The sequence below is a fragment of the Pinus tabuliformis genome, chromosome 9 (genome assembly GCF_031772625.1).
Source record: "Pinus tabuliformis cultivar Carrire ecotype Pingquan chromosome 9, CPIR1, whole genome shotgun sequence".
In the NCBI taxonomy this organism is placed as follows: domain Eukaryota; kingdom Viridiplantae; phylum Streptophyta; class Pinopsida; order Pinales; family Pinaceae; genus Pinus; species Pinus tabuliformis.
The window spans coordinates 1030997173-1031007995 of NC_142307.1; the positions used below are offsets into that span (position 1 = coordinate 1030997173).

Here is a 10823-nt window from a genome sequence, read left to right on the forward strand (position 1 = left end):
AGCGCTCATGGTTGTTCCATCTTCCAGTTAAAATCGGTTCCAGTTAAAATCGGTGGAGCTGTTTATGCGCGTTCACACCGTGCAAGTCTCAGATATATTGTAGGTGCAGTGCTCAAAGGAATTTGTCACCAGGGATGGAGAGAGTCTTTTCTAATCTAGTTCTCACAGGTATTCACCAGTAAGATGGAATAGACAAATTGTTTGTTAAATACCGCTAAATGTTCTTAGAGCCCGTGAAGTTTCTTCTTTAAAAATATTGGGACAAATATTGTTGAGACATATATTGAGCCCGAAACCATCAACTGACTCGTTTTTGGGTTTTGAAATTCATACACTGTTCACCGCACCACATTTTTTGGCAAGATATATATTTCCTCCATTAGAAAGGCCGAGTGCATACTTTGGTGGTTGATAAATCACTGTTGGAAAGTCGAATGCTTTGTATTTTGCACAAGTCCATATTATCTTTGTTGTAGCAGACTCTTTTAGAGATGCCAAGTTGAATTGGTTAAATGATTTTGGTGATTGAAGTCGAGGAGTTCTTGCCTGTTCATTTTCAGAAACTTTGTTTCAGTCCTGTGGCTTTAATTTGAGAAGATAGTTGGTCCAGGCCTGAAGCAATCTTTCTAAAGTTGGTTCGTGACCTTCATAGGCCAACTTTGTATTTTCTACAGCGACTTCCATAAAGAATGATCTAGCCCCAAGGCTACAAACTTGTATTTTCTATGGTTGTTTCAGATCTCTGTTATTATTAGAGTTGATATATCAGAAGTATATGTAATCCATTCCTGTAGTTGAAGTTCGAATTTTAAAGAAGGAAGAAGTCATTTAGTTGTGCATCCATACAAAGCGTATCTTGGTATACCTGAGCATTTTAAGGGTGAAACATATCTATTGTATCTGTGTTGGAAGGACTTTGAGCCTCTCATTCTTGCTGTGAAATTTCTACAGAATTTAAAGAACAGAATCTCTGAAAGTCTAGTGATATTTGTATAATTTTGACAGTTTCAAGATATCTCTGGTTGATTTTTCCCTTTAAGCTATAGGGCTCTCTTGTGCAACTTGAAGATATTTAGAAGCTTACATTTTTCTGTGGGATTTGGAGGATTTTTAAGGTGTAGAAAAATGGCTAAGCTTGAAAGAATATTAGAGTTATTGAGAACTCTAATCATGTCCACTGCTAACAGCACAATCAAAATTAACAAAGCCTCTCTTTCAGACATTCAAACATGTCTGCAATATGCACAAGAAAAGATAGAGTTTTTGCAGCTTGAATCACAACTACAGTAGGAAGAATTACAGCAGTGGAGTCATCATTCTGAACCTGTTTCTGTTCAGAACAATGAAACAGACTCCCATAAACAGCAAGTCAATAATGTTACAGTTCATTCAGATAAAACAGCAAGGTTACATGCAGAGGCAGAAGTTCAGTCTGCACTTCCCAAGCCCATCATCAGACCTTGGGAACAGCTTGTCCACAACAAGCACAAAACTGGTCTTGGATATGACAAGGACTTGTCCTTTCATATTTCAGACTACACCAAGCCCATTCAGTTTCAGAGTGCTGGATTCATTTATGACAGTTCACCTGCTCCTCATGACAATTCAGCTTCAGCTGTTTCAGACTCTGCCCCTCTTCCACAACAGCAGCAGCATCAACAACAACAACAACAACAACAGATCATAAAATGCCAACATTGTGACCGAGTTGGCCATTTGAAAGATCACTGTTTTGATCTTCATCCATGTAAGCATTGTCATAAAACCAGTCATTGTTCACACAGATGCTTCAAAAACAAACATCCTGCAAGAACAAAGATTCATCTTGGATGGATCGCTTCTTGGCAATGGGCATCAACAGCCAAGAAGATATTCCAAACACATGTCAGAACTTGTTCCAGAATATTGAACAGTCTTGCAGTTGAGTTTTCTCCATCTTCTCACCTTATATCTGACATGAGGGGAAATGATGGTCATCTACAAGCTTCAAAGTCACATCAAGCGAGCCTGAGCCACAACCTGCCACACCAGTTTCAGAGTTGTAGCCAGAGACAAAGATGCCCCTGAACATGCCTTCAGTTTGCAATCTGGGACACTTCCTCTAGCAGAAGACTCCAGATTCTTGCCAGTTTTGGAAGAGTTCCAGGAATCGCAGAGTTGTTGGTCATCCTTAAACCATCACAGATTAATAACACTTCCTCTAGCAGAAGACACCAGCTTCTTTCCAGTTTTGGAAGAGTTCCAGGAATTGCATTAAGCATTCCAGAGTTGTTGGTTATTCTTAAACCATCACAGGTTGAGACTTCCCTTTTCAGGTTGAAGTTTTACCTTTTATGCGAGGTGAGACCTCCCTTTTATGGTTGAAGGTTTCCCTCTTTAAAACAATAGGATCACTTCCTCTAGCAGAAAACTTCAGTTTCTTTCCAGTTTTGGAAGAGTTTCAGGAACTGCACTAAGCGTTCCAGTGTTGGTGATCATCCTTAAACCACCGCCCTTTTTACCAACATTTCATAGAGCACATTCAGCCTAGTGCTGCCATGCATTTTTTACACATTTTATATTACATCTCTCTTCTTGGACTCATACATAACCCTTCGGATTAAGGGGGGAATGTTGGACACCTAATCCTAAATGGGTTAGTGTGGAAGTCGAATGGACAAAAGGAGTCCAAGAGACCTTGGGGATCTGAAACCCAAGAGTCACATATTTGTAATATAAATGTATATCTATTGTTAATAAAAAAATGAACTCACTGATTTATCTTTCATATCTGTCTTGCTGTCCATGTGAATTTAACAGTTTGCCTTCAGCTGGGAAGTTGCACAGAGCCTGAGATGCAGCCCAAAGTCACTCAACCCAAAAATTGCGCAGAACCTATTGTGCTCAGAAGATTTCTCAGTGCATGAACCAGAGAGTTGCCTGGTCCTTCCCAGAACTGCGCAATACTTCCAGGCAATGCATGGTAGTTTTCCTGAAAAGAAAGAAGCTAAAGGGAAAATGGAATCCCTGGGAAGTAGGGATCCATTATCAATTTCCTGAAGGTGACACATTATAGTCTTTAGAATTTTCTTCTAAGTGTCATTGTTGTCCTTGATCTCAAGCATACATGTCATGCATTCCATGTTTACATAACCAAGAATCATCAAGTGGAGGTTGTCGAGTTGTTCTTGCCTCAAACTTCAGAGTCATAGTGTTATGTCTTGTTAGGTTGTGTCTAGCCTATTTTGTCTCACATGGTTACATGTGGAAAATGTATATTATTTGTAAATATGTTGTAAGTGAAATTCCAAGTGTCATTAGTGGAATGTGAATAGTCACTGTGTAATGTAAACAGTTATTTGTAAAGAAGTTGAAGAGTCATGAGGGTAGTCGAAGAGTCACAAAAGGGGAATGTTAAGGGTCAACCCACACTTTGTTATAAATAGAACCCCATAACTCATAGAAAGGGTGGTGTTGATTGTAATGTTCCACTATTGGGGCTAATAGTTGTCAATGGTGTATGTATGGATGGAACCTTCACTTAATAATATAACTGAGCCAACACATTTTCATGCATATGTTGTTATTGTAGTTGGACTATTCTGGTTGCTTTAGCAATGTATGTTATTTAACTTACGCATTTGTGTATGAAATATTTTGTATGCAATTGTATGAATCTTGTTGAAGGCGTGTTGTTGTATTAACCCATCACTTTGGTTTGTAGACTATTCTGCTTCCATCTTGTGATCTCATTCCACTCGTGTGTTCCTTTCAGGTTGTGTACTATTACAGGCTTCTAAGGGGCACACTTAATTTTCCCCTTTTAGTTTTAGAACCCTCATGCATCTCACTTGACTTGCTGCAAGGTCACACACTTTCATGTGACCAAAGCTATCATACTTACCGCTACATGTTACTGCAATCAATGCCATACATTACCAACGACTTCTAGGACTTCTACTCCAAACGATCTGAGGTTGAGTTGGGACTTCTTACCGGGGAGATCCCCTTGACATGTTGGCGAGTCTAGCAACGTCAACAAGTGGACATCTACTAACACATAAAGTATATACTCGACAAAGTATTATTGGATAGGCATAAAATTCGGGAGGATCTCCTCCTCTCGATGGAACACTTGTAATGTCATATATCTTTTTTGGATCATCAGCTAGAGTCCTTTGAAAATCACATGGGAATTCATCCATATTCTAATTGCTCTTTAGGAAGCAACAAGGAGGCTATTCCGGTAGAGACAATATATTTAGACCCCTCTTCCTAGTTAATATCTTCATGCTATGGCTTTAGTTTATTAGTTTATGTTTTTCCTTCTCTTTCCTCAAGGTCTTGAAGGCTCGATATACTACATATGTATTTTGAATTTTGACTCTTTAGGAAATATTTTGTCATGTTCCTCTTTGGAAAGGCTACATTTCTATATATGGTCAAGCTTTCCTAGTGACTAACCTATCCAAAATGTTTATGAATATAATATCTTGTTATGAAGGAAACAAAAACATTTACTTCACTCAAAAAAAAAATCCCAATGGTTTTAGTGGTTACCCTTATAAAAATGATGGTACAAAATAACTTATCATGGTCCCACTCAAATGACTCCCTTTGAGGTCGTATATGACCAAAATCCACTGTCATTACTATTCTACTTACCTAAGGTCTCTAGGGTATAGGAGGTCAAAAAATACCCTTATAGCTCTCCAACATTCTTTGCACTCGTAAGGATAATCTGGTAATGACTCAAAATTGAATAACAAAACATGATTATTAGTATTATTTCAAACAACAATTTAAGGAAGGGAATTAGGTATTCATTCATCTATGGCCTTATAAGAACATCTTTGTCAAAGAAAAAGTTATACCAAAATTTTGTGCACCTTTTGTATAGACGATATTAGGAGATTAACATGTCAAAAGAAAGTTTAAATGTCAGTAAAAGCATTCCTTGGTGAAAGAAATTCTTGAGATATGAATATTGACAGGGATAAATTGAATTTTCATCAACTATGTAGTTTTTTTACTTCTCGAGTGACACTATGTGTATTTTCTTCAATAAACTCACACGACTGAGAAAATTTTGGTGAAATAGTTGCGTGGTGGAAACTTCTACTTTTTAGGCTACCGAGTTGACATATTTGACAACATCCGGTCTCACATGCTAAGATTATCGCATTGTGGTTGAGGAAACATCGACTCTAGCACAACTTTTCCCACTACAAGGACCTGTTAATGGTTATGGAATATTTTCCAAAAAACTTATCTACTTAGGCCTATAAAAAGAGGAGCTGGGATAAGGAAAAGAAGGAGACATTTAGAGGAAAATTATGTTGGAACATTCATGCATAAGGAAGGAGGAGGGAGAGAGGGCTCATCCTTTGGGAGATATTGAGTTTCTCCCCTAGCATCCTTTCATACAACAAGGTGAAGTTACAGTAGATTCTACGAGCATTGTACTTATTTCTTGTCTTTTCATTGGGTTGCATTTGTAAGATGATATCTTTGTATATTTACTTCAAATAAGTAATTGTTCCTTTTTATTATCTTATAAATCATGGATCGAACTTGGATTTTATGCTAACAAACAACTTATTAAGTTTTACCCTCTAATAAAGGGTTATTTCAACTTTTGTGTACATGCATGAGGGAAATAATCACCAACATAAAAATACTATCAAAATCTTTCTCCAAAACTTTATGGCCCTTATATGGTCCTCAAACTTATTGGTCGTGTGGCCTACAAGTTGGAACCTCCAAGCCACTCTAAAATTCATCCAATATTTCATGTATCTTGTTTAAAGAAAACAGTTGGATCTAATTGTTTTATTCAAGCTAACCTTCCCAAACTAGATGAAGAAGGTTCTATTTGGTTACATCCCATTGTCATCCTAAAAAAAAGGAGGAAGTCATATTTGCTACTGTATTATCCAAGAGGACCTCATACAATGGAAGGACACATCATCCAAGGATGCCACATGGAAATTGACAATGATCCTTTGACAATTCCCTTGTCTCCAACATTAAGGATTTCTTTTTTTTTAAGTGGAAGGGCAGGTTAGGGTCTTAACCTACCACCCTAAACAATGGTTATGTAGTGTTGTGAAAATAATATTTGTAAGAAGACTTACTAGAAAGCTCCTCTAAAATGCATTAGGAGGTATATAGAACTATATAAAAAAATAGAAGTAATGTAAGGAGATGTGTCATAAAATTTATCATAAAACTTTGTTTAATTGGAGGTTTCCCCCTCAAGGAAGAACTTTCTCTTAGAATGTCCAATATAGGCTTACATTAAATCACAATTTCAAAATACTTTCTACAATACTCACCTTCTTAACCTTTTCACTCATCAAACTTACATTGTTTTAAAAACACTTCTCTTAAAGTTTTTCAACTCCCATAATAAAATTCTCTAGAAATCTAAATAATTTTCCCATCTTTTTTTACATTTGATAAACTAAATTAAGTTTATTAAATATCAACCACCATCATCATCAATATAGTTTTTTGCTAATTTAATAACAAATGTAGTAAATCATTTATCCATTTTGTTGAAATATCAAATCATCAATATTAATTATTTCTATTTTAATAACAAATATATTAAATTTTAGTCCATTTAAAATTAAATTAAGATGAACTTGTCTATGTTTTGGAATATTTAATGAAAATATGGAAAAAACAATTTTTAGTGAAATGATACTTTTGTGTGGTTTAAAAATTATTTTTAAATAAATTTAACAATAGGAAAATTATTTAAAACACTAGAATGATATAGCGTTCACGTGATTTAAACATATTCTTGACAAAGTTAAAATATATATATATATATATGAAAAAAACAAAAACCTCCAATAAAATTTTCATAAAAATATGATGAAAATTCCAACGCGAATATGTTGATTTTAAACGTTTCCCAAAGCAACTCATCGCCGAATCACATTCAATTATACGTCAATCAAAATGCCCATTCGATTTTGCTGAGTCATCATGTCAAATCACATTTTCGACATTATATGTTCCCTTGAGTACAAGTCTCATTCACGTTCGGCTTCTTTTTCTCTGCCAATATCTCCCCTCCCACTCAAATTGCCATCACCGACGATATTGCCATACACTCTCTCGCAAATTTTCCTCCCCACAGGGGTAGATGATTCCGTATTGCAGTATTCTACCGACCTACTCCGGGCAAATTTTCTGATCGATTAGGCTTGAAATTTGGTGAAAAATTGAAGAATGTTAGGTTATTTAATTTGTTTAATTTTGGAGTTTTTTTTAATTATTTGATTTTCACACTGAATTCGTTTTTATATTAAAAAAAAACATTACAATTTTACCCAATATTTTTTTAAACAGTATTCTAGCTTTTAAGGTCCGTGAGTTCAAAGCTGAGTGAACTCATTTAGTCAGTGCTTATATGATTACAACTGTGAAACTACCTTTTCTTCTAACTACTTTTGTTAAGGCAAAATAGTGAATTTCCAGGTGCCGCCACACATGACGAAAAATCAGTTCATTCATCGCAGCGTCATGAGAGAGGACATTCCTTTTTTTTTTTCGCTTTGCCAAAGTGAAAAGTTGTATGAACTTAGACGATATATAATAAAAACGGAAATGATGAAAGAATGGTTATTAAATCAACTGTAAACATATCACAGTCCTTGGCAGCTTTTGGATTTCATATGGTCTCCTGTGGCTCTTTTTTAATTCCATTTGCATTATTCTCGATTTGTACAGTTTGATGATCATCATAATTCTCCACTGAGAAATTTTACTCAATTCCATTGATGATAATCGCACTACTATCATTATAACAATAAAATTCATATTTAAATTTTATTTTATTTTTATGGATCATAAAAATAAGACAAAAGTCAGGTTTAATAAATGTTTAACATACAAACACAAATGTGACCAGATTCTTGATTTTTTCATGTAACTAACATCAAGGTTTAAGAAACATAACGTTGATTTTGAATTTACTGATATCATAATGATAAGAAACTAGATCCACCACAATTTCATTTTATTTAGAAGTATAACTATGCTTTTTAATTTAATAATATAGATTTCAACCAAACCTATCAGCATTTATTACTCCGCTGCCCAGTAAATATTGGCTTTCAAATTTAATGAGATACATGTCAACCTCGCTCTGAGAAATTAAATCCATGTGATACTCCATGTGATGTTTATTCTGTAAAGAGGTTCACATGCCAACTGCACAAACTGCAAGTGACCTATAAATATAGGCAAAGAAACCGAAAACGAATCACATCTTCAGAAGCCCTGGTGTGGTTGAACTCTTTGTGATGGAGACAATGTTGGGCGTGAATGTCCATGCATGGTTTCTTCTAATGCTACTGATGCTAAGCAGCGATTTGCTGAAATCCTCTTGTAATGCAGCCACACCACCCTCGAAATCGAATCCGTCTGGGTTTATGACTGTGGATGGTGAGAGAGCAGCTGCAAAAAGATATGACTACATTGTTGTTGGAGGAGGAACGGCCGGCTGCCCCCTTGCAGCAACGCTGTCTACCAAGTATTCTGTTTTGGTCATAGAGAGGGGAGGATCTCCCTACGGAGTTCCCGAAATCGAGAATGCCAAAGCTTTTGGAAATCTATTGGGGGAGACTGACAATTACACCTCCCCAGCACAGTCATTTGTTACAGAGGATGGACTGACTTTAGCGAGAGCTAGGGTTCTGGGAGGTGGAACTGCTCTCAATGCCGGCTTCTACAGCAGGGCGAGCTCCGAATATGTCCGTCATATGGGATGGAATGAGACACTTGTAAAGGAGTCATATGAATGGGTGGAGAAGCAGAACGCCTTCCGACCAGATCACCTCTCCAAGTGGTCGTTGGCTTTCAGAAATGGGCTCCTGGAAGCAGGAGTTGTTCCATACAATGGATATACGTTGGATCATGTAGAGGGATCCAAGATCAGCGCCTCCACCTTCGACAACAAAGACATAAGACACACAGCAGCAGATCTTCTCAAGTCTGCCAAATCCAGCAATATCGTAGTGCTTCTCAATGCTACCGTCAGCAGGATTCTCTTCAGATCCCCTGCATCTGAAGGTAATTCATTCTTCCCCTGCATTAAAATTACACAGGCTATCCTTATATGTAACTGCCGTTTCGCAATATTCGTTGTGAATATTGTTTACCTAATTTTCCAATTATTGATGGTCAAGATTGGACTCACAGATTTATGTTCAGATCTGTAAATGTAGATTCAGTATTTTGAAATTTGAATATGAACCTTTGCAGGAAAGAAGGGTGGCTTCTTTGGGAAGCCGAAGGCCCTCGGAGTACAATTCATGGACGCCCATGGTCGGTCTTATCGAGTTTTTCTGAAACGATCATCATGTTCCAGCGAGGTAATCGTGTCTGCAGGATCCATAGGCAGCCCCCAGCTGCTGATGCTGAGCGGAATTGGCCCATCTCAACATCTCAAACAATTCAATATTCCTCTAGTCGTTAATTTGTCTTCAGTAGGCCAGGGGATTCAAGACAGCCCCCGTGCAACCATAACCTTGCAATCCCCTACACCCTTGGAATTCTCGAGCATACAGGTAGTGGGTATTCTTAAAGGCTCTCATACTTACATCGAGTCCAGCAGTTTCGTCCAGCCGGCTTCCAGTGTAAATGGAAGCGGATCTTCGCAGCCCAAGAATGTATATGGTGGAAATATATTTGAGAAGCTGGCTTTTCCATTGTCGAGGGGAGAGCTTCGGCTACGTAGCATGGATCCTCGAGACAATCCGTCTGTTCGCTACAATTATTATTCCCACCCTGTGGACCTGCAAAGATGCGTGCAAGGCGCGAGGATGATCGCTAAACTCCTCAACACGCGGTCACTGAGGAGATTTGCATATGCAACAGGTAGTGAGTCTTCTAATGGCGCCACCGCTAACGGATTTCACTTCATTGGACCAGCGTTGCCACAGAACACGTGGGACGATGCAGCCATGGCTCAGTTCTGCCGTGATACTGTGAACACAATGTGGCATTTCCATGGAGGATGTCATGTTGAGTCTGTGGTTAACCACAAATATCAGGTGAAGGGAGTTGAGGGTCTGAGGGTTGTGGATGGCTCAACATTTAAAGACGGTCCTGGAACCAACCCACAGGCCACCACTATGATGCTTGGGAGGTAACTATTCCATTTATAATGTTCTAAATCTGCTTCATATTTTGAACTGTGATGTAGTATTTTATGTATATAAAAGGGTAACCAAAATATTGTGATGTATTGATATCTGTGCAGATATATGGGAATGAAGATTCTTCATGAAAGACTCTGAAGGAAGCAGCGTTTGCAGTTTGCACTGCTATATGCAATTTATTGTAGTTGCTTATTTTAATTAAGTTTCTCGAAAGTTTTTGTTTCTGAAGTACTCGTTGCCGGGTTGGCCGATGTAAACGTCACCAGTGAACTGGTCGATATAAAGTTCAAATGTCAAAAACTATAAAAAGCGTTACTAGTGGTTTTGATGGGTATGTATCCGCTTTTATGCATGACATATTGGACCATTTTAGAGATATTCACTTTTAATTTTTATTTATTTAAGGGATAAATTAAAAATTTAAAAATAATTTTTTATATAAATATATTTATATATATAATTAAATAAATTAAATGGGTAATAAATTTAAATAGCTATCAAAATATTTACATATTTTTTATAATATTAAAATATATATTATTTATAATATTGAGAATTTGTAAGCTTGATACGAGAAAGTTAAATATATTTGGTTACTGGCGGCAATGGTGGAATGAGCCTAAAAAACAATCTTTTATCCACCACTTTTAATTAATTAATAAG

The 10823-nt window shown here is 36.9% G+C and overlaps 1 protein-coding gene across 1 annotated transcript; it reads left to right on the forward strand.

Moving 5' to 3' along the window:
- Positions 1–8115: 8115 nt before the first annotated feature.
- On the forward strand, positions 8116–10494 carry LOC149152211 ((R)-mandelonitrile lyase-like). Its single transcript, XM_089439253.1, has 3 exons — positions 8116–9069; positions 9262–10147; positions 10262–10494. Exons 1-3 carry the CDS (start codon positions 8301–8303, stop codon positions 10296–10298), a joined length of 1692 nt encoding a protein of 563 aa, XP_089295379.1. The 5' UTR covers positions 8116–8300; the 3' UTR covers positions 10299–10494.
- The last annotated feature ends 329 nt before the right edge of the window (positions 10495–10823 follow it).